Below are 24646 nucleotides of genomic sequence, written 5' to 3'. Positions count from 1 at the left end.
AACAAAATGACTGCCGTGCACGGGGGGAATCAATCACAAAATGGCCACCATAAGGGCTGGGCCTATGTGCAAAGAATGGAATCTTCTGCAAAACATTAAAAGGTTCCATGCCAAACTAGAGTTGCAAGGTCTATGCTGGAAAACACCTGGAGACTTTAGGGGTGGATCTGGGAGAGGGTGGGGTTTGGGGAGAGGAGGGGCCTCCGTATGGTCCAATGCCATAGGGGCTAGGGTTGCCAAGTCCAATCCCAGAAATATCTGGGGACTTTGGGGGTGGAGCCAGGAGACACTGGGGTGGAGCTAGGGGGAGGAGGGGAAACGGCCGTCTCGGAGTGGGCGACGCCGCTGCGCGGCTGCAGCCTCTTCGCCGCTCGCCATGGCTGCTTCTCCGAGATGGGCTCAGACTGAGCCCATCTCGGAAGAGCAGCTGCGGTGGGGCGGGGGGGGGGGGCAGCGGTGCGGCGGCCTCGCCCGCTCTGCTCCGCCTCTGGGGTGGAATCGGAGGGGGGGTGGAGGCGTGGCGAGCCGCGAGTCCAGGTCCTAGAAGGGCCCGGATTCGCGGCTCGCCATGCTCCTGGCCTGCCTCGCCTCCCCTGCGCTGCTCTTGGCTGCTCCTCCGAGATGGGCTCAGCCTGGGCCCATCTCGGAGGAGCAGCTGCGGTGGGCGGGGAGGGGGCGGCAGCGGCGCGGTGGCCTCGCCCGCTCCAGGATCAGGCAGCTTGCCATGCTCCCCGGCGCTGTTTCCCCCCTCCCCCTGCTTCTGTTTTTTTGGGGAGCGGGGGAAGAGGGTGGAAATCCTGGGGTCCCCTGCCAAGGCGGGAGGGTTGGGAAGCCTAATAGGGGCCCACCCTTCAAAGCAGCTATTTTCTCCATGGGAGCTGATCTCTGCCAGCTGGAGATCACTTGTAAAAGCAGGAGATTTCCAGGTCCTACCTGGAGGTTGGCAGCACTATGCCAAACACCCTCCTATGATGCAGCTGATTCAAAATGGTAAAGCTGATGACTCCTGAGCTCTTTATCCTATTCCAATGAAAGAAAGTTGGGATTGGCTCTCTGCTTTGAGGAAGTAGTAAGTGGGTGTAAAAAAAGAAAGAAAGAACCGTGGTGTAGATGACCAGGGCTGGCTCCCCAACTAGGCAAACTAGGCAGTTGCCTAGGGAGCCGGCAGGGCGGGGGTGGCAAATTCAGCCTTCCCCCCTAGGCAAACACCTAGTTTGCCCACTCCCCAGCATCCTCCCCCTCCCTTCCCCAGGCGTGGCGGGGAGGAGGGGAGTCGAGGGGGGGGTGTGCGGAGCCACGAGGGGGGGCTTTGTGGGGGGATGCCAGGCAGCGAGTCTGCGTAGGGCACCATGGGGTGTCGGGCTGGTACTGTAGATGCTATACTAGATTGTTAGGACCAATACTCCCTCTGGGCCATTTTTAATGAGCTAAGACAAAAATGTGTGAGCTGCACGCTAAACAACTGTGAGCTAGCTCACACTAACTCAACTTAGAGGGAACTCTGGTTAGGATCACTGCCAATTGCCAATTTTTCAACAAACCACTGTGGCTGTGCTTTTAGCTGGAGACAGTGATGTGCAGACGTTATCAAGTGGCAGTGTTTATCATTATCATTATCAAGTGGCAATGTTTATCACTGGTTGATCATCCCCTTCCTTCTAAAAGTCCAGGTGCTGTTAAAACCCAGAGGCAGGATTGTTTCTTTTGACAAATCCAAGGAACAAGTGACTGTGGGGGAGGGGGGACTCCTTGGGTCCTTTCTACTGCATAGTGCTTTCATTTAACTAAATCTATGGGCCAGTTTCATTTAGTTTCATTTAACTAAATCTCAGGCCACAAAGAACCAGAGATATTTGAACAAAGGGAAATGTTCAGAACCGATCCCTAGGAAGCAGTTAGAACCAGCCCACATAAAACAGTTCTAAGCTAGAATGGTGGTACTTACACAAATCTCCTGCTAACATACTGAAAATCTCGTGTCTACTATCTTGGAGAAGCAATTTTCCATCTCTGCATCACTGAAAAATGTTCTGAGACCTCCCCAGTGTTTTAGAATGGGTGGGGCAACTTTCCCTCCCGTCTCTTGAGGTCAGATAAGTTATGATCAGAGGATCTGTGGCTGGAACTTATCCAAAACCACTGGGTCATTCTTTGGAAAGCAAGCTATTGTGACTAGGGACCTGGCTTCAGGGAGGAGGAGATGTTCCTTGTTCTTTTTATATGTAAAAAACATTTAAGACGACACATATGGGAATCATTTGTTTTTAAAATATTTCAGCTGCTGTGTCATATCAGATTGCTTAGTCGCTATGACCTGATACAGTATGGAGTTCTCTTGGAGTTCAGGGACAAGGAATTGGGCAGGAATCAGGTTGCCCTTTAGAAGTTATGCTTTTATTACTCAGCCCGCCCTCCTTTAGAAGCCCATAGTTGCAACCACCCACCACAGCCTCCCATGGGCAGCAGTGCAAGTTAAAGCCAAAAGCTACACACCAAGGAAGCAGGTACATTGCAGCAGGGTGTTTTTTTTAATAGCAGGAACTCCTTTGCATAATAAGAGCCCTGTAAGCTCTTGGAAGGATTGGCTACATCCAGGGGTAGAATTCTAGTGGGACCTCCTTTGCATATTAGGCCACACACCCCTGATGTGGCCAATCCTCCAAGCGCTTAAAGGGCTCTTAGTACAGGGCCTACTGTAAGCTCAGGAGGATTGGCTACATCAGGGGTGTGTGGCCTAAAATGCAAAGGAGTTGCTGCTTCAAAAAAAAAAAAAGCCCTGCACTGCAGAACCCATAAACACCTCTGACTTCCACCACAGGGGAAGGGGCTCCTTTATCCTTTTCCTGCCTTCCACCCTATCCCATTTTACCTGATCCCTTCCTTCACAAATGGATGCTTTGGAGGGTAGGCTGTATGGCATAGTAGCCCAGCAAGGTTCCTGTCCTCCCCAGACTCCATCTCCAAATCTCCAGAAGTTCCCCAATCTGGGGCTGGCAAGCATATCCCCTGCCAGTGGTAGGGGAGGACCTGGCAACCTTATCCTGCGGTAGGTTGCTGATGGACCAGGCTTGGTTATTCAGCATCAGGACTACAAGCACTGCAGCTTGTGATCTCACGCTCTTCGTCTCGAATTGCCCAAGCCATGTCAATGCCTGATGGACTGATTGATTTATGATTCTTCCGGACAGCTTATGGGTGAATTTTAATTCTGCAGGGGCAGAGAGACGTTCTTGTGTGCAGGCTGCTACCTTATGGCACGATGTTAAGCACTGTGACTTTCAGTTCCTTTCCTGATTCTATGAATGCAGTTCATGTTGATTGACTTTTTTTTTGTATTTTTGAACTCTGGTGACTGACCCCTACCAGGGGCCTGCAGGATATTCAGAGGTGGCTGAATAAAGCCTGCCCTTGTCCTCTTGACTGCTGGTATTCCAAGGAAGTCTCCCATCCAAGTATTTGCCAGTGTTTACGCTGCTTAGCTTGTGAAATCTGACAAGATCGGGCTTGCCTGGACTATCCGGGTCAGGACTCATGTCCATTGACTTGAATGAGATTAGGCTGCCTGATTTGGTGCAGGATTGCATAGTAGATCTGACAGTTCTCTAAATTTGACGGGCCACAGGCCTTTGTATTCTTCCCCACCTATCCAAGCACACATGGCATCCAACAGGGTTGCCAACTCTGGGTTCAGGAATACCTGGAGATTTGAAGCTGGAGACTAGGAGAGGGGGCTTTCAGAGAGGGGAAGGGACCTTGGCAGGGTATGATGCCAGACAGTCCACCTCCAAAGCAGCCGCATTATCCAGGAGAAGTAGAATAAGTAAATAATAAATAAGCAATTTATGCCAGTGGCTCCCAACCTTTTTGGCACCAGGGACCGGTTTAGTGGAAGACAATTTTTCCATGGACCAGTGGTGGTGAGGAGCTGGGGTTTTTGCTGCGCCATGCCCTGTCCCTGCCCCCCCCCCCGGGGTCTTTAAATGAGGGGTAGGTGAAGGTTGCTGCTGCGCTGCCCCTTTTGCCAGCCTGGGATCCAGGTGGATGAAAGAGGTGGTGCTTCAGAGTGAGGGGCGGTGCAGCGCCTCTGCCTTGCTCCACGGCCTGGTTGCTAACAGGCCACTGACCGGTACTGGTCCACGGTCTGGGGGTTGGGGACCCCTGATTTATGCAGTCTGGAGATCAGTAGTAATTGTAGGAAATCTCCAGCCCCCACCTGAAGGTTAGCATCCCTAGTAACCAACCTTCTAGATTTAGCCCACATGTCTACATTCAGACGCATAACAGACTCTCCATTTCCATGATACTCAGTTTTAATAAAAAAATGAAAGAGGAAACTGCGTATTGTGTATCTCTGCACACACTCCGTTCAAAACTTCAACAGCACGTATTCTAACCTTCTATTGGAAAAGGAAAGGTCCCCTGCACAAGCACCAGTCGTTTCCGACTTTGGGGTGATGCTGCTTTCACAACGTTTTCACGGCAGACCTTTTTACGGGGTGGTTTGCCATTGCCTTCCCCGGTCATTACACTTTCCCCCCAGCAAGCTGGGTACTCATTTGACCAACCTTGGAAGGATGGAAGGCTGAGTCAACCTCGAGCCGGCTACCTGAACCAGCTTCCGCTGGAATTGAACTCAGGTCGTGACTGCAGTACTGCAGCTTTACCACTCTGTGCCATGGGGCTTCTATTACTTAGTGATTAAACAAACTCTTTACATTAGAGTTTTGCCCAAGCATGCCCATCTAAGAAAAACTAAAAAAGCTGTTTGGTGCCAAAATCTAAAAAATCGAGTAAGTTTTATTATTTATCGGCTATTGAAAGTGTCTGTAGACCGCCTTTGCTTTGGAGCACAAGGAGGTTTTCGTACACTGTACAATCCACTTAAAACACAACATTATTTCCATAAAAGTCACACCATATCCATTACTCCAATAACATGTTAATATTCACTTCCACGACAAATATATTTAAGAGGCAGACTCTAGCAAAACTCAAATTGGCTAGCTTACAGGATACGTAAAAGACTGGAGCAATGACCTAACTTGGCAAGACACCGGGAGATCTGTGTCAGGAACTACCACTCTGTTAAAAGTCTCTTCCCAGACACATCTGCAGCAAGACCACGGAAGGAGGGAAAGCGGGGTTTCTAAGTCTCTCCCCCCCACACACACACATTATTTCTTGATCTAAAATGACCTCAGAAAGGGATGCTGTTTTCCCCATTTTACATCTTACTGTTTTTACAACCTAAGTCATAAACAGCAAATATTTCCCCTATTATGAAAACATACAAGTGCTGGTATCATTACAGAATAGTTTTCATAATGGGGAAATCTCTCCAGCTCTCTAGGATTGGGGGAATGGCATGAAAGAGTACAGTGTAACCCTTCCAAGGACTAAGGTCCCCATCCAAATCAGGCCGCAGGCACCTGGTAAGCAACTTTTAAAAAACACTCCAGATGAGAAACTCACACATCAGGTCCTCAGATTTTGGTGAGAACTACTTTGCTTAGCTGTATTTTCAACACTGCTGAATCAGTTCATCTATAGACTGATAGCTATGTGCGGCCCCCATCTGCGGATATTCAAATCCACAGATCAGGGCCATGCTGATGGTAAAGAGATTTTCCTGCAAACTTGGGGGACCTCATAGGTTTGCAGAAAAATCTGAAAAGTTTTAAAAAATGGGGATTTAATTCCCCTCCCCCTCCCCTCAACGTTCTCTGATTGCACAGACAACACTTTCTGCTGGGTAGCGGCCACTGACAAAGGCAGCCATTGCAGAAGATGCAAGGAGCTGCTCAGTGCCTGGCTGCTGCTGTGGCAGATGCCACGAGAGGTTCTCCAGGGGTGGCCAAACTGCGACTCAGGAACCACATGTGGCTCTCACACATATTGTGTGGCTCTCAAAGCCCCCACCACCCCGTCAGCAATTTGGAGAAGGCATTTGTCGCTTTAAATAACTTTGCCAAGCCAAGCCAGCTGGCAACTTGGAGAATGCATTTAAAGTTAAAAATGGCTTTCTTTCCACCTCCACCATCTATTTTCCTTCCTTCCTTCCTTCCTTCCTTCCTTCCTTCCTTCCTTCCTTCCTTCCTTCCTTCCTTCCTTCCTTCCTTCCTTCCTTCCTTCCTTCCTTCGTGCAGCTCTCAAACATCTGACATTTATTCTATTTGGTTCTTACATTAAGCAAGTTTGGCCACCCCTCTGGACTCTGCTGCCACGGTGGCAGATGCTAGAAAAGGTACTGGGTCTGGTCACCATGGCTGAGTGCTCTGGGATTCACTTTGGGCCCAGCTTCCACAGTGCAGGATTCTGTGATCCACTCCAGGCTCAGAGCAGCTTCCCAAGCACTGTTGTTGTCACCACCAGGCTTAAGATGGGTGGTGAGGTCTGGAGCTGCAATGTGGGAGAGGGGAATATGGGATTCTCCTTCTGCAAGTGTAGCAGGCAGGCCTTGTATTCAGCAGGAGCTCACAGGAGCACAGCTCCTGAACCTTTCTGAGTGTTCCCTTTCCTCCTCCCCACCTACCTTGTCCATTGAACAGTAGGTGCAGCAGCATACCAATCCCTGGATTAGGAGAGCGGGCATCCAGCCAGCCACCAGGGGCTTTGCCATGCCCCCAGCAGCCCTCATTAACCCCTGGAGAAGCCTGCACCACCCTTTCTCCACTTCTTATATGATTTTGGGTGGTGGGTGACTCGCTGGCCTTTCCAGGTGACTGAGGCCTGCTTAGGCTGGCTGGATCTCTACGTAGCCCAAGCAGGCCTCGCTTGCCCGGGGCTCTCCTTTCTTGCATCGGGTTGCTTTTGGCTGTTGGGGGTTGGCATATGTTAATGAGTTATGCTAATGAGCTCTACCACCTATTTTTCTACAAAACAACCCCTGGTTGCAGGCCTCCCACTTGTCCTGCTTTAATTCTTATGGAACTAATGGAAGGGCCTTCATGTCCCCTATGGTCTTCCACAGAAACGTGACAAATATCACCTGCATTTTCCATCTCCTATAGGCCAGGCTAGCCTGATCTCATCAGAGCATAGAAGTTCAGCAGCGTCAGAACTCAATGTAGATAACCAAAGGAAGGGCTGGGCTGCTATACAGAGGAAGGCAATGGCAAACCACCTCTACTAATCCTTTGACTTGAAAATCCCACAAGGTAGTTTCTTCTTGGGGTCACCATGAATTGTTTGCAACTTGGCACGCTTCACATTATTCACAACACATTTCAAAGCAACAGTACGTACCTTCACACAGGGTCCCTCTAATCCTTGAGTATCCCTTTAAACATATTGGGTCTATAAAAGAAGAGCAAAATGAGACCAAAGCTAGTACTTGTTTCACTGAACAAAGAAAAGAATTTGATGCACAAACAGTGCCGGATTAAACCCTGTGGAGGCCCCTAGGCAGTCAAAATCTAAGGGGGGGGAGGGGGGCATCGCAAATTATCTCAGAGTCAAACGCCCGCCCCCCCCCCCACCTGCAGCCCCCACTACAGCCTGCAGGCCCCTTCTCAAAAGCCCCTTTGACAAAACTGTGGGGGAGAGGCAGAGAAAGCCAAACTTGGTGATGATGCCAGCAGCAGACGCACCAGGCAAGTTGGGCATAGAGTGGCTCAGTTGCTGGCTGCGTGTGCAGGCTGGGAGGGCTGCAAGCAGGGGGGAAATGGGGGGAAAGCCAGCCTGGGCCCCTAAAGGAGTGGAGGCCATAGGCCAGTGCCTACTTGGCCTAATTGTTAATCTGGCCCTGTACACAAATTAGAGCTTTGTGTGCAGACAGTATGCATGTGCAGGAGGGTCTACTTGAGGTTCACTGGCCTCATTCCCTGACCTTTCATAATCTGTACATGCATGAGCTCTTTAATCACCAGGTGTATTCATCACAGCCAGGGCTTTTTTTTTTGTAGCAGGAACTCATTCGCATACTAGGCCACACACCCCTGATGCAGCCAATCCTCCAAGAGCTTACAGGGCTTACTGTAAACTCGTGGAGGATTGGCTCCATCAAGGGTGTGTGGCCTAATATGCAAAAGAGTTCCTGCTATAAAAAAAGCCCTGATCAGAGCCTATCCACAGGCAACATCTATATGAAGAAGCTTTGTGTACAACAGCCAATCAGCACATGGAGGTCAGAGGGTGGGGCCAGCAGGTGCAATCTTACTCTTCGCCTTAAGGAGCCCCATCCACCTCTTAGTTTTACATTCACTTATCATCTGTGCTAAACTTATATCTCCTGAGTAAAAAAACCAAACAAAACAAAAGTAATCAAACCTATTAACTAAGTACAGTAACAGCAATTCAGAAAGAGAATTGAGTTTGGATATAGTGTGACAGAAGGAACATGACAGCTATTACTTCTTTCTGCAACTATACCTGGCATCCACATTTTTTAAAAGTGAGGTTAGGAAGTCTTAATTAATACTTGTGCTTGCAGTTAGTTTGTTCATAACCTCTTTACTCCTGCAAAATTAGCAGGTGTCTTGCCTATATATCACATATGTGCACAACATATTTTGTCACATGAGGCAGTGATACTTGTCCTTTCTTTTAGCCTCACCTACAGGATAAAAGAACATACCTTGCTATGTGTTCACGCCTTTAGAAGGGCTTCAAAAACTTTCCCAAGCCTGTGGTAAGTAGTGTCTATAGAAACTAAATATCATCTTCTACAGAAAAAATAGTATTCTAGACAATCCAAATTGTGCACCAAGAAATAGTGAATCCTGCAACATGTATAGATTATGCAAACTGAGTCTACAATGGTTACTATTTTGCATCCTTTACTCTAGTGTTGCTAGTAAGGGGAAGGGAGCAAAGTCTCATGCCAGGCACTGAAGGTTGGAACCATGTAGTTTTTCTGCTAGTGAAAACAAACCACAAAAAAAGGTTAAGCAGGGGATAATGGGAACTGATGAAGCAAAGCTATGGGGCAGCTGCAGTGTAAAGGGGAACTACCTGAAGTTATAAAGGTTTCTAATGCTAAGGTTATCCCATAGGCTTTATTTGGGGCCAACATCTGGATTAATAGGGTCTCCAAGGCTGGGTCCAGACCAGCACTTTAAGCCAACACAGGGACGGCTCCCAGATGGATAAAAAAATCCAGTCCAAACACACACATCTGCTGCCCATCCCACTCTTGTACTCACCCCGTCCTTTGACGTCTCTGGGGTGGCTCAAAAAGCTACCACTTACGAAGTGGTAGTGCCACATAACATCCACCTCTCCAGGCATCTGAATGCCAGTGTGCACAAGTGAGGCGGATTGGCAGTGTGAACCTGTCAGGTCACCCCAAGCCACTTCCAGCTTTAAAAAAAAATACATCGCTTCCAAGTGCATAGGTGCATGGGCACATATGTGCATGACCACTAAAATAAATGGGGGGGAAGGCAGAAGAAACCCAAGCTACGGGGATGGTGCACAACCGCCGTCCAACCACGCCAAAGTGCCTCCTGAGCAGGATATGGGCGATTTGCAGGGGAGTGTCTGATCGCACTTCTGCCATTGTATTTTAAGCCAGCCCGATTTGGGATGTCTACCCAAAGGTGTCTACCTTCGGGACCGCCTTTCCCCTTATGTGCCTTAGAGCACTACAATCAGGTTCGCAACATCTTCTTATGATCCCCGGGCCAAAAGAAGTTTGTCTGTCCACCACCAGAATTGGAGCATTTTGGGTGGCATCATTTGTTTGGTGGAATGCCCTTCCTGAAAACATCAGGGCTCTGTGGGACCTGCCATAGTTCCATAGGGCCTGCAAGACTGAATTGTTCAGGGCTCTGTGGGACCTGCCATAGTTCCATAGGGCCTGCAAGACTGAATTGTTCAGACTTGCTTTTAATAACTAGAGGGAGATGCATACCATTCCGCAGTGCTGACAGCCTAGCCAATACCAGTACATGGACTAAGCAATAACTAGAAACATCAATGAATGCAGAGCTATATAATAAGCTCCATCAACATCCATCTTGCACCTTCTGTCGATTGTGAATGATGTATTTGTAGTTTTTATTGTATGTTTTGTTTTTAATTTTTGCTGTTTTTACTTGTTTTTAGCCACCCTGAGCTCGTTAGGGGAGGGCGGGACACAAATGAGATAGAATAAAATAAAATAAGAAATGCCTCCCGTGTGCCCCATGCTGCCAGTCTGGACCCAGCCCAAAAGTCCTTCACTGCCGACTTCTTTGATTTTGCCACAGACAGCAGGTGTACCAAGTTGGTGGCAGGGACTGCACTCTGACTGGATTCTGCGCAGCATTCATCGGAGTCCAGGGCCTGGATTAGGTGTCTTCAGCTTTTATATTTGCTGAAGAATGATTCCTTTCGAAGTGTATGGGGGAAATGTGTGGATAGTCACAGCTTCTTGGTTTCTTTCCTGCTGCGGTTAGAGATATTCCTAAGGCTGCTTAGGAATAGGGAAATGTAGTGGAAAAAAATGACTCACCCAACCCTGAGGTCCTATCCCCAAACCTTGAAAATCTTATTCAGCCACTCCTGGGTGAGCTGCTGCCAGTCTGAGTAGACAATACCGGCTTGGATGGGGGAAAAAATAGTCTGATTCACTATAAAGCAGTTTCGTATGTTCACCCCTGGGATCCCTTTGAATAAAGGGCAAGATAAAAACAATTTTAAATCAATTAAATTAAGTAACAGAAGAATCATAGCTGGAAGGCTCCAAACTTCTTGGCACTCTCCTGTTGTGGCTATATCAAAACAATATGGACCCAGTGAGGTTTGACCCAGCCTTGTAGCTGCATGGTAAAATCATCTCCAAGAGCTTAATAGGTTTCAAATTGCGCTCTGGGAAACTCTGCACTATGAAGTCTTTTTTCCTACTGGTCCAAGCAATCCTTTAATAACAATTGGCCGGGACTAGAGCAAATGGCCTTACCTCGTTCACAAGGGACACAGGGACTACCCCAAGCAGCGCCAAGGGAGGAACAGCACTGGGATTTTAACGTGGCCCCGTTGATGTTTATTTCACATCTTCCATTCACAATGGTCTTCCAGCAAGTGCCTTTAACAGTCTCTATTAGAACAGGAAAATAAAAACAGTCATTGCCATATCCTTAGAGCAATATATTATTATCCTTAGAGCAATATATCCTTAGATCTTCTCCAGTGTCCTCTCTATTTGGCGTCCTGCTGGGATCTTTTATACCCCATATTGGCCCAAATTTTAGAGACCTCTGATGATTTTAAGGTGCTTTTTTTGCTTGATAATTCTGATCTGGAAATAACTGAATTAGTAGCAAAGGTTTTTTTTATAGAACTATGGTTACTCACCCTGATAAGTAGTACTATGTATCAGGTTTTACTATGTTGCTACTTTGTTTTTATCTTGTAATCCTAATTTTATTCTGTATGGATTTTGTATTCTTTTAATATGTAAACTGGCTGTCCCTCTATTTTATATTCTTATATATGCCAATAAAGGCTGTCTTGTGTGTGTGATTAGTCTCCACTCATATAAAATGTATCCAATGTGCAAACCGAATGCAAACCCAGTAACTGTCACAAGACCCATCCTGGTGTCAAAATTATTGTTGCCAACACACCCAGAGCCATACTTCTGGCACACACACCCCGCACTGATAACATCACCAAGTCACATGCGGTACCCCCAAAAGTACCCCTAAAAGGCCGGCACCCTAGACAACCACCTAGTTTGCTAGTGGCAGGGCTGGCCCTGAACATACCACTGTTAAATTAGGGTTGCCTGACATGTGCCTGGGAATCTCAGGAGCTTTAGGGAGTGAGGCCTGAGAAAGCTGCACAGACACTGTGACATCACTTCCAGGTCATTACCCAGAAGTGACATCACAATGTCACTGATGCCACAATGATGTTCTAGGAATTCCACAACCTCTATTGTAAGGACCATAGTGATCTAAGGAATTCCTAGAGCATCACAGATACTATGACATTGTTTCCACCCCCCATTTTTTCTCCTACCACTCAAGTGAGCAAGCTCAGGTGATGGAAGGCAAGGGAAGGCAAATGGTAAGCCTACTCTAATTCTACAGTTTCCCAATTATTTCTGACGAGATCAGGGAATGCATCACACCATTGTCCTTGGATGCAATCCTAGCAACTAGGCTGGTCAACACCAGGCCAAGTCTCAGCCAACGTATACTGAGCTCCTTGGGGTTTTCAAGGCAGAGGTGGTTTGCTGTTGCCTGCCTCTGTGTAGTGACCCTGGATTTCCTTGGCAATCTCCCATCGAAATACTAACCAGAGTCATTTAGCTTCTGAGATCTAACGAGATCTGGCTAGTCTGGGCCAAAAGCATTCCTTTAGCGCAATAAAAATACTTGCCTCTCATTTCCTTCTCTTGCTGGTTATTCTATCATCCCACTCACCTCTCCAATATATCTTATTCACTTTCTTTTTTAAAAAGCCACATTTGGTTTCATTCCGAGCCACATTTGCCTCTAGAGCTACAGATTGCAGCCCTTCTGACCCCATAAACGTTAAAATAAAAATGGAAGTCTTTTTATCATCCCGGCTCAGTGCATCCATAACTGTCTACATAAGTACAGTATCTGTGCAATTTTATGGCATCGTTATATATCTCAAAACCTGGAGTTGTGAGCCGTGCTGAAAAAAACAGAACACGGCTCAAAAGAATACATTACCAATGCAGACGGTTTTTGTTGCATCCAAAGAACTTTCAGGGGAACATTCACAGACAAATGACCCAGCAGTATTCCTGCACACTCCATTGACACATGGGCTGGATTCACACTCGTCAATATCTACAGTGAGATAAAACAATATGAATTAATGGCCAGTGGAAGAAATGGAGCTTTCAGATGGTTCCCTTCAGCCTGGTTACATAAATAACAGAATTCCCCTCTGAAGTTAAAGATTTTTCATTCAAAACATCCACATGGGGGAGGCCCAATACCTGGCTCATTTAGCTCACATATTCCAGCATCAGATCATCATGATCTCCATGAACTGTTTTTTAAGCTTAAAAGCTATAATGTTGAGGGCAATGGTCCCTCTAAGCTGCAGAGTCTGGTGAGCAAAAATTCTACTTTGTGAGCTCCTGGCATTAAAGTTGTGAGCTCCTGCATAAGTTAGTGTGCTCTGAGGTCATCCTTCCTGAGCTAAAACAGAAATGTGTGAGCTGGAGGCTAAAAATCTGTGAGCTAGCTCACACTAACTCAGCTTAGAGGGAACACTGGTTGAGGGATGTTTTTCTTTACCTTCACATGTTTGTAGATCAGGCTTGAACACAAATCCCTTCGGGCAGGTGCAACTGAAACTTCCAGGAGTATTTCTACATTGTCCATTATCACAAAGCAGTGTGTTCAGGGCGCATTCGTCAATGTCTGTGAGGACAAACAGAAGAGTCATTTAAAACAAAGTAGGAGTCCAGTAGCACCTTTAAGACCAACAAAGTTTCATTCAGAATGTAAGCTTTCGTATGCATGCATACTTCTTCGGACAAGGAGTGAGGTATAGGAGTGAGGTATAGCTACATACAGCTGGTGGGCTGTGGTTTAGAATGCAAAGTGGTATAAAGTTACAATCCAATGGCAGAATAGTGAAATTAACAAATTGAGAGAACATTTGGTCTGGATAGCATTTGCATGGGAAACCAATGAACAGTAACATGTCAGAATGGGAGAATGTCTGTTAATTACTCTATTGTTAGCAAGTCTGGGCCAAAATGAGGACATATAATTTGTGATAGCAATTTTTTGTTGTTGTTCTCTGAAGAAGTCGCAAGAAAGAGGAAGCCTCATGTTTTGTTGCTGAACAATATTTAAGTCCAGCAACACTTTAAATACCATCAATGTTTTCCAGGAAGATAGACTCAGGTGGGTGGTTGAAATAACAGAACAAAGTTTGAGCCCAGTGGCACCTTAAAAAAAAAAGTCCCCTGTGCAAGCACCAGTCATTTCCGACACTGGGGTGATGTTGTATCACAACATTTTCATGGCAGACTTTTTTTAATGGGGTGGTTTGCCAATGCCTTCCCCAGTCATCTACACTTCCCCCCCAGCAAGCTGGGTACTCATTTTACCCACCTCAGAAGGATGGAAGGCTGAGTCAACCTTGAGCCAGCTACCTGAACCCAGCTTCTGCCAGGATCGAATTCAGGTCATGAACAGAGTTTGGATTGCAGTACTGCAGTTTTACCACTCTGTGCCACGGGACTCCTCAGTAGCACCTTTAGGATCCACAAAATTTAATTATGGACATAAGCTTTCACGTACACGCACACTTAGAAGTGTTCAATGCACATGAAAGCTTATCTCCAGTATCAAACTTTGTGGGTCTTAAAGGTGCCACTGGACTCAAACTTTGTTCTAATGTTTTCCATGGTGTAATCTTTCATGAGTCAAAGCTCACTCATGGAAGCCTATACCCCGGAAGATGTTGTCAGTCTTTAAGAAGAAGACTGCAGATTTATACCTCATCCTTCTCTCTGAATCAGAAACTCAGAGCGGCTTACAATCTCCTATATCTTCTCCCCCCACAACACACACCCTGTCAGGTAGGTGGGGCTGAGAGAGCTCTAACAGCAGCTGCCCTTTCAAGGAAAACTCCTGCAATAGCTATGGCTGACCCAAGGCCATTTCAGCAGCTGTAAGTGGAGGAGTTGGGAATCAAGGTGCTACTGGTCTCAAATCTTGTTCTGCTACTACAGACTAACACCTAAAGCCTTGTTTTCCTACTGGGGATGTTCCTCTGGGTGTGAAGGTCCTGAGAGAGGGAACAAACATTGGGGCATTCACAGAAGAGAATGGGCTCTTCCAAGAATGATAGCTAAGTGTTACACCCTGTTAAGAACCATTTTATCTCTGAACGCCAGTTGGTAGAGCAAGGAGTGAAAAGGTAGCTATTCAAGGTGTTTACGCCCTGTTTCTAGGCTGCTGGCCCTGTGGGAAACAGCATAAATCAAATTAAACATAAACAAACATATGGATTTTGGATTGTTCTGATGTTTTTACTGAGGAACCATCTTGGAACGCATCAGACAGGAATACGGAAAACTTCATACCAATGCAGGCTTTGCCGGTTGTATCCACCTCGTATCCAGCGTTACAGATGCATTTATATGTTCCACGAAGATTTTCACACTGCCCGTTTGGACAAATGTCAGGATCCAGTGCGCACTCATTGATATCTATTTGGAAGGGAGTTGAGAGAAAAGCAAATTTAACGATTAATTGATGACCCTTCACCACACAGTAAAAAAAGCTCACTTAGGATGAAATTGCACCCAACTCCGGAGTTTGTGACTGGAAATTCAGGTGCATTGTTTGGCTCTAAAGAGTAGATGCAGAGAAGCAGGGGGAGGGGGGTGCTTCTGGGAAAGGAAGGGAGAACTGTCCCTTCCCATAGCTATTCACTAATCAAAAATGCCTCACACAACTGTTTGAAGCCCCAGTTGAGAAAACAGAAAGTCTGAATGTGGCACCTGTCTTTTTCCTGTAGTGAAAGTAATTATAATTTAGAAATATACTCTTATGGACTTGTCTTAAACTTAGCTAGTTGTAGAATAAGACCATTTAGCCCGATGTTCACACTGAAATGAGAAGCTTGATGCTGTGATTACAGAATGTAGAATGGGGTTCTTAAATAATTGAGCCATTAAACTGAAGAAAGAATTGAAACGTCATCAAAATCTAGAGAGACGTCTTTTTTAAGAAAGCAGCTATGTTGAAGCTACGTTCTTCAGGAGCACCCACTTTGTGAATCTAGTTGGACTATTCATTCGGGGACAGGGGTTTCTGGCCCCTTTGGCTTTCTTTTACTTTAAAAGGTACTAGCACCACCGACCTTTATCATTATTGTATTGTTTATTATGCATTATACACAATTCTTGTAATAAATATTTTTGCAAACTGAAAGACAGTGTATTACTTGGTGGCTTTTATCAGCCTTTCATAATGAAGTTTTTTTAAGCCGTTCCTAAACCCTCCTTATATATGCTCTCTGTCCTTATGCAGTGCTGTCCCCAAAGCATTCCCCAGCAGTGCTAACATTCATGAGTTTTACAGGACTTGAGTTTACTGTACTCACCATTTCCCTGTGCTGTCATGCCGGGGCCGCTACTACAAAGACCATGATACTCATCTGAAATCAAAAGAGCAATACTTTAATAGACATATTTAGTCATGTCAACATTCGCTCCTCTAGAGGTCTAAGGTCCCTTTGAAGAACTCTGATCTCTCTCCCCTCTTTTAAAAAAAATCTTTCATGTTACAGTATTTAAGAACATCCAATATGCAAACAGAACAAGCCATAATCCATAGCAGGATAGTAGTCCCTTGCTGTTGTCACTTCTGCCCTGTGAAATGCATTCATATATATTTACTTAACTGTATTTATATCAACAAAACAACAACAACCTTTTAATGGCATACGACAGCATCACAGACAGGCAGGAAATAGCAGTAATAAACCACTGACACTTATTAATACTGTCTCTCCTCTTGGAAGCCAGATACAAAAATTTGGCCACCATTTCCACAGTCACTGCACAACAGTTAGAGCGTAGAAAAAATGTCTCCCTCTCATCAGGTTGATTTTTTTTGGTCTCTCAGTAACGCCTCCAAAAACAAGGCTCATAGATCATAATAATAGGTACAATGCAAAAGAATATGATCCAGGCTTTCTATTCTGTTAGCATCATAAGTGCATTGTCTATCAGCATATGGGATTTTACCTGGGACCTTCTGGTTACCAAGCAAATGCTCTACTACTGAGCCACTGTCCCTCCCTGTCAGATCCTGGTGCTTTGGCGATTTGCTACCACAATGTCAGATCCTGGTGGGCTTGTGGTCAGGTCTAGGACCTGATCTTAGTTGCCCCAGGACCTGGGGGAGGGGCAGAAGGAAGTTTGGTGGAGGAGCTCCAACTGCAAGCTCCTCAGGGGCAGCCTCTGGAACAGGTGGGTCAGGGGCATCTACCATGCAGGGGTCTCCTTGAATCCTCAGGCTGTGTTTCTGGCTCCTTTGACTCCTCTTCTGAGACTTTTGAGTCAGTCCAAGCACAGCCAGCTTCAAGAGGGGGTTGGATAAACATCTGGAGCAGAGGTCCATCAGCGTATTGTTGGAACACTCTGTCTGGGGCAGCAATGCTCTGTATTCTTGGTGCTTGGGGAGGTTCTAGTGTCTTGGCCCCACTGATGGACCTCCTGACGGCACCTGGATTTTTTGGCCACTGTGTGACACAGAGTGGGCCACTGGCCTGATCCAACATGGCTTCTCTTCTGCTTCAGAGCCAGCTCAGTGGGGATTACAGCACTCTGGGCCTTCAGGAGCTCACTAATGAATATGGAGGAGCTGGTACCAGAGCTGTTGACAGCAACACAGTTTCTCAAGGCCGGACTTCGTAATCTTGTCTGAATCTATACTACACATTTAACCCTAGCCAAAAAAGCAGGGGTGGAATTCTAGCAGGAGCTCCTTTGCATATTAGGCCACACACCCCTAATGTAGCCAATCCTCCAAGAGTTTACAAAAAAGAGTCTTGTAAGCTCTTGGAGGATTGGCTGCATCAGGGGTGTGTGGCTTAACACTCAAAGGAGCTCCTGCTGGAATTCCATCCCTGGCCAAAAGGCCAAGAAGTGAGAATATATACAACTGCTGCCCTTGTGTAAGTTGAAAAATCATGACTCATTGTTCATTTCATCAGAGGAGATATGGTTAAAAGCATAAACTAGGAATGGTAAGGAAGAGAATTCCTAACGAAGCACCTGACCAAGAAACAGACAAACTCCTCTTCCTTCTGAAAGCTGATACAGTGATCCGCAGTTCCTGAAAAAGGAGCTATTCCTCTTTTCACTCCTCCCTCCCCCAAATCAAAAGCCGAAAACTGTCCTATATTTTACCCTCCATGAGCTGGCATCTTTAACAATAGGAGAGGTGCGCAAAACAGGCCAGAAGAAATTGCTTCCACATGTGTAAATGTTCTGTTAAATTAATTCAAATACAAAACAGAAGTCAATGGCATTGGGCCATTTACATTTACAAAACAGTTTAGCTCTACTGTGCAGCTACAAAAGGGAGAGCCAATAGGCCAGCCGAAAGTTACTGGAAAAGCCTTTTCCTGCTCTGATAACTTTTCCAGCATTTTTGTTGCTATCCAACCTAACGTGGCATACTGTAAAAGAACAGACAGCAATTCCTCTTTGAAGTTTGAACATCAGCTATAACTGGTTTAATTGGTGTTGAGTGATCACACTGTCGCTTTGTCTCTTCTTTAACAGAGCCAATTAAAATAAAGATTAAAAATGTATAACCTTCTCAGTGTATCTTTTTCCTAAAAACCAGTGAGCCAATTTCTGGGCTAGACATTCCAGAATACTGTGTTTTCTTGGGAGATTTGGCCGAAGACACCAGCGCTTTTTTTAAAAACCACAACTTCCAATTTTAAAAAAAACCTCTCTTTTTTGCATCTGTGGATTGCAAAACATAAATGTGAGTCTTATGTGCATTATTTGTGTTCCCAAAGCACTCCACTCATGCCATGCTCCTAACATAAAAAAACAGCAACCTTGAAAATCCAGCTTAATGCGATTTGTGATGAAGGACTAGACTCCTGGTTAACTAAACTACTGAGATACATTTTGTCTGTATCCCAGGGCTCTTTCCTCCAACTTAAGCAGCAATTCTGGCAGAGAAAGAGTCGCTTGAGTTTGAGGAAATTTCCTTAGGCTGGAGGAAGGTTTCAAACTTTGCTCAGCACAGTAACTGGATACAGGGTGCCAAGCTATGGATGCCAGCCTGAGGACCTGGAGATTCCTTGGAATTACAACTCATCTCCAGATGACAGAGATCAGTTTCCCTGGAGAAAATGGCTGCTTTGGAGGGTGGATTCTAGGGCATTGTACTTCACTGTGACCCAGGCACTCCCCCCCCACACAAATATCCAGGAAATTCCCAACCTGGAGCTGGCAACCCCCTTTCCAAACCCTCCCTCATCCCCCCACCCCTATCAGAGGTGAGTGTGAACAGCCACCACGTCTGAGTGATGCAAACATTTTAGGAGGCGAAACTTCTTGGGGATGCCAAATTTGAAGCATCATGAAAGTACAAGCCTTTAGGTTGAAATATATGGAATGCAACGGGTTGGATCCAGACTAAACTGGTTCCCCTTTTCCACTGATTCCCCTTTTCTGCAGTAGGAACCCCACCCCACCCCAATCCCTCAGAAGCAGAATTTTGTGAAGACTGGTGGGTTGCAGTGGGAGGGGGAGGCAGGAAAATTCCATTCTGCCTCAGAGAAATTTAGTCTGGATCCAACCCAATATATAAAGATCCACCCCCACCCCCATCTGCAACTGAATTCCACCATGGGAATTTGCACTGTGGAAACTTCTCCCCAAAATTAACTGAAGAAATTGATTATAGCACCTTTTTTTCACTTTTGCTATTCAAACTAAGATAACTCAGACATGCAAGACTGCAATGCTTGCACACGTTCAATTTTTAAATGATTTTAAAGGGTTTGTTTTTTAAAAAATTAAAAAATGATTTAAAAACAAGTTTGAGAGAGAGCGAGAGAGAGAGAGAACATCATTCAAACTTCAAGAGGCCTTCTGCAGTAGCTCTGACAGTCATGAACAGATGATGTAATTTCTTACGGGATAAATCATGCTGTACCTGAGGACTGTGGAGGACAGGGCTGGCAGGGTTCTCCAAATGCGAAGTCAGTGCTGGCACAGCAACATTCTGATTTAGTAACTGCTCCAGATAACGGTTTAACACATTGGCCTCTCCTGTATTCACCGTAGCATGTGCTTCGCATATGTGTATCTGCAAGAGAAAAAAATTACCCATCAGATTCCCAGCAACAAGAATGATAATGCCTTGTGATGTGGGGGAACGATCACGCACTGACTCATAAAGCTGCTTTTTTCTGACTTAGACCACTGGTTTATCAAGGCCGGTATTGTCTACTCAGACAGGCAGTGGATCTCCAGGGTGTCAGGCAGAAGTCTTTCGCATCATCTACCACCTGATTCTTTTAACTGGAGATGCCAGGGATTGAGCTAAAGTCCCTCTGCATGCCAAGTAAATTCTCTATCGCTGAGCCACTGTCCCTATGACTAGGGCTAGAGTACAAATGCTGCCACATAATAAAGAGGAATCCAACAGAAAGGCTAGTGAGGTTTTATTTCCAGCACAAGCTTTTGTGGACTAAAAGCCCACTTCATCAGACACAATAAAGTAGGCAGACATTTATATAGGAGGTTTATTTATTTATTTAATTTATATCCTGCCCTCCCCGGCAGGCTCAGAGCGGCTATCAAAAGGTTATCAAAAACAGCAAAACTACATTGCATCTGTGGGCTCTACTACTCTATGGCTGGGTATAGATGGGCAGCTTGGGACAGCAGCTCAGAAAAAAAGCCAGCACAGTCTGAGGCACCCTGGGGTGGTCAGACAACGTGCGCCTTGCTGGTGGAAGAGGCGGGCTGCACACACTCCGGAGGAGTGGTCAGACTGCTCAAGCACATGGGAGGGGCTTCCCTGGTGCTCCCAAGCTGTTCAGACAGCTGGGAAAGGCGCCAGGGAAGTGCTTCAGAGATTTGCTACCACTTATGCAGGGCTCTTTTTCTAGCAGGAGCTCCTCTGCATATTAGGCCATGCCCCCTGATGTAGCCAATTCTCCTGGAGCTTACAGTAGACCCTGTACTAAAAGCCCTCTAAGCTCTTGGAGGATTGGCTACATCAGGGGGGCATGGCCTAATATGCAGAGGAGCTCCTGCTAGAAAAAGAGCCCTTTGCACTTAGTAAATAATAATAATAATAATAATAATAATAATAATAATAATAATAATAATAATAATAATAGTAAAGATAAAGATAAAGGTGGGTGTGAAGTTGCATCATGACGTTTTCACGGCAGACTTTTTACGGGGTGGTTTGCCGTTGCCTGCTCTAGTCATCTACACTGGTAGCTTTTTAAGATGGCAGAAAGGCGCCGGATGGCAACATAAGGGCGGGAGCAAGATGGGACCCAGATGTACATGTTTGAACATGCAATTTAAATCCGGCTGTGTCAGCACAAATAGGCTGTCTGTATTCAGCCTATGACACCCTTTGGCAGGCAATGAAACCTTGCTAGTCTTTAAGACCCACTCTTCCTGCGACAGACTAACACTGCTGCCCCTCTGCAGAGAAAGGTTGCTTGAAAAGGGAGACGAGTGCAGTCTTGAAAAGATACGGACAGCAGCTATATAGGAATGGCTCAACCCTCCCCTCTCTGGTCCAAGATTCAGGTAATGCTAAACCACCCCAATTCCTTTGCTCACTCTAGTTATTTTTTTTTTAAATCCTTATTAGAACTTGTTAATCATTTATTTGCTTAAGAGCATTTCCCTGAAATAACAGTTATGTATCAAAACTGAAAAGAGCTGGTCACTGTGGTGCATGCTCTGGTTACATCCAGATTAAATTACTGCAATCATGTGCTCTATACGTAGGGCCAGGGGTCGTTTTGTAGAAAAATAGGTGGTGGAGCTCATCCAGAGATTGTTATGCAGCTGCACCTGCTATTCACTGGACGAGGAGGTGGAACTCTCAGAAAGGTTCAGGAGCTGTGCTCCTGGGAGCTCCCACTGAATCTGAGGCCTGCGTAGGGCTGCCCTTGACAAGTGACTGGAAACTTTACCTGGTACAGAATGCTGCAGCCAATGCTGACTAGAGTGGGTGGTAGGGATCATGGCCCATCTTTCCAGCCCTGGCCCATCTACACTGGCTTCCAATTTTCTTCCAGGCACAATAAAAGGTCCTGGGCTTGTCCATCAAAGCCCCACAAGAACTGTGGATTTCAGCTGCCATTTTCATCCCCATTTTTACCCTTTCTAATAGTGAACTGGTTGGTTAGTTCCAGTCCTGAAAGCACGGGATGGGGGAGAAGTCACCTAGAAAACAGAGAGGGATTTCTCCAATATTTGGGGCTCACTTGGTATGCTTAAACGGAGACCTTTATGAATTAAACAGCAACAAAACAGAATTTTTTTCTGTGGCCCCAGAAGGTAGGACCATAACCAATGGGTTAAAATTACATCAAAAGAGTTTTCCAGCTCAACATTAGGAAGAACTTCCTGACCGTTAGAGCGGTTCCTCAGTGGAACAGGCTTCCTCGGGAGGTGGTGGGCTCTCCTTCCTTGGAAGTTTTTAAACAGAGGCTAGATGGCCATCTGACAGCAATGCAGAGCCTGTTTTCTGCATTGTGCAGGGGGTTAGACTAGATGACCCTGGAGGTTCCTTCCAACTCCTATGATTCTAAAAAGAACCCAGAACAGCCTGGGAAGGACTACGCATGCCCCAGGAGGCACAGAACACTGAGAGCAGCAAGTGGAAATTGGCCTTTTTATGTAGTGACTTAAATAATCCTGGAAGAGGAGATTTGGGGTATATGACATATTTCCAAATCATTTATCTCCCCACAGCAACGTCTCACGGGTCTCCAAGCATGTTCCTTCTAATATTACATTTCAGTCAAGTGTCTTGCACAAACACAACAGAACAGAGGGGTTTTCCATATAGCATTACTGCATCACTTCTGGCTCCATATTGCTTCAGTTTACCCCATTGTCTTCTGGACATTCTATAGAGCCATTAGCTTTTGCCTTATCTTTTTCCCATTTCCCCCCACCCCTGTTTTTTTTTTTAAGGATTACTTTTATCCTGATCTTTTTTTAGCAACTGGATTTGAGTTGTATTTGTTTGCGTGTATAATGTTTTTGTTGGTTCCTCCCACTTCCTACTAACTGGAATGTGACTATGGGGCAAACCCCACCTTGTGCTTTCTTTCCCCTACCTAATTAATCGATTAATGAGGAATCATTATCTCTTATATCAGCAAATTTAAAGTATTATCACTTTTGTGAACACTCTCCTGATAGCAATATATGGCTGTATCACTTTACGAAGGCACAGGAGAGATCATTGCTCTTCCCACACAAAAAAGGCAAAGGTAGTCCCCTGTGCAAGCACCAGTCATTTCCGATTCTGGAGTGACATCACATCATGACATTTTCTTAGGAGACTTTTTGGTATGGGTGGTTGCCATTGCCTTCCCCAGTCATCTACACTTCCCCCCAGCAAGCTGGGTACTCATTTTACCAACCCTGGAAGGATGGAAGGCTGAGTCAACCTGGAGCCGGCTACCTGAACTCAGCTTCCGCCGGGATCAAACTCAGGTCGTGAGCAGAGCTTGGACTGCAGTACTGCAGCTTACCACTCTGCACCATGGGGCTCCTCAGTGGCACCTTCAGGATCCTCAAAATGTAATTATGGACATAAACTTTCATGTACAGGCACATTTAGAACTCTTAAGGTGACGTCACATCATGACGTTTTCTTGTCAGAGTTTTTATGGGATGGTTTGCAATTGCCTTCCTCAGTCATCTACATTTTACCTCCAGCAAACTCAGGTCGTGAGCAGAGCTTGGACTGCAGTACTGCAGCTTTACCACTCTGCGCCACGGGGCTCCTTCTTCCCACATACCTTTTTCTCTCGCCCCCAGTTTTTTTTTTTAACCACTGCTGTTTGCTTTCTTGAGCTTTCAGAAGGCACAGGAGTGCTTATTACTCTTTCCAGCCACTTGGCCATCATTCTTTGCTTTTGATACGGACCAACCTCTCTCCCTCATTCTGTTAGCCTGTGAGTCATAAAAGCATAAATTGCTCCAAGTGGAGGCACCTTGAAGGGTCAAAGCGGAATAAGTCCCTCTTACCAACACAAACGCGTCCATCCAGGCCCACAGCAAGGCCAGGGAAACACTCGCATCTGAAGGAACCCTCAGTGTTCACGCAGCGGCCATTCATGCATATCCCAGGTGTCTCGCACTCATCGATGTCTGCCACAGAACGAGAGAGAGACTTCATCAGAAATTAAAAGAAGTACCTTCCATGTCCGTTCTACATGGCTTATTTACAATAGGGTTGATTTCAAATATCTTAGCTCTGCTGTTTATGGAGCCGTGAGTCTCAGCAAGAAAGGCAGACGACAAATCAGATTTTGACATCCCCCCATCCCCATTTTGTTTTCACTCGTCCCTTGAGCAAATCAAACTCATAATTTTTTATGTTTTCTGTTTCCTTGAAACATATGTTGCTCATAAATATATATATATATATATATATATATATATATATATATATATATATATATATATATATATATATATATATATATATCCTTATACATATGTTACAGTGACATTCAGTATAAATACCATGTAAGTGGCACAGAAATCATACATAACACATACACAAACCCATAAAAACGACACGAGCAAGCTGGCAACAGAAAATATTGTCAAATAAAAAATAAACAAATACAAAAAATAAACATAGACCGATTTTGCACTAGGGCTTGTTCCGGGTAGAGAGCCCTTTTGCCCCTGGAGCTTCTCTCCATTTTCGCACAAGTTGCCCCAGAGCTGCGAGTTGGCACACCGCTTTTCTGCAGCAAGCAGAAACCACTTGTCAAAGGATCTCGCTTGTTGCAGAATAGTGGCACGCCAACTAACAACCCCGGGGCAACTTGTGCGAAAATGGATAGAAGCCCTGGGAGCAAAAGGCGAGGGACGGTGGCTCAGTGGCAGAACATCTGCTTGGTAAGCAGAAGGTCCCAAGTTCAATCCCCAGCATCTCCAATTAAAAAGGGT

The 24646-nt window shown here is 45.7% G+C and overlaps 1 protein-coding gene across 1 annotated transcript in view; it reads right to left on the bottom strand.

Annotated features, from left to right (window-relative positions):
- The window catches only part of FBN1 (fibrillin 1), a 307005-nt gene that overhangs the window by 119894 nt on the left and 162465 nt on the right, over nucleotides 1-24646 (bottom strand). Inside the window, 8 exon segments of the mRNA XM_060259853.1 lie at nucleotides 7246-7296; nucleotides 10883-11020; nucleotides 12630-12749; nucleotides 13206-13331; nucleotides 15011-15136; nucleotides 16036-16089; nucleotides 19623-19775; nucleotides 23711-23833. Of these exon segments, the coding sequence (XP_060115836.1) occupies nucleotides 7246-7296; nucleotides 10883-11020; nucleotides 12630-12749; nucleotides 13206-13331; nucleotides 15011-15136; nucleotides 16036-16089; nucleotides 19623-19775; nucleotides 23711-23833 (891 nt within the window).

Source organism: Heteronotia binoei, chromosome 19, assembly GCF_032191835.1.
Source record: "Heteronotia binoei isolate CCM8104 ecotype False Entrance Well chromosome 19, APGP_CSIRO_Hbin_v1, whole genome shotgun sequence".
Lineage (NCBI taxonomy): Eukaryota > Metazoa > Chordata > Lepidosauria > Squamata > Gekkonidae > Heteronotia > Heteronotia binoei.
Note: the sequence above shows the minus strand (reverse complement) of the source record. Positions and strands in the feature narration are given on the sequence as shown.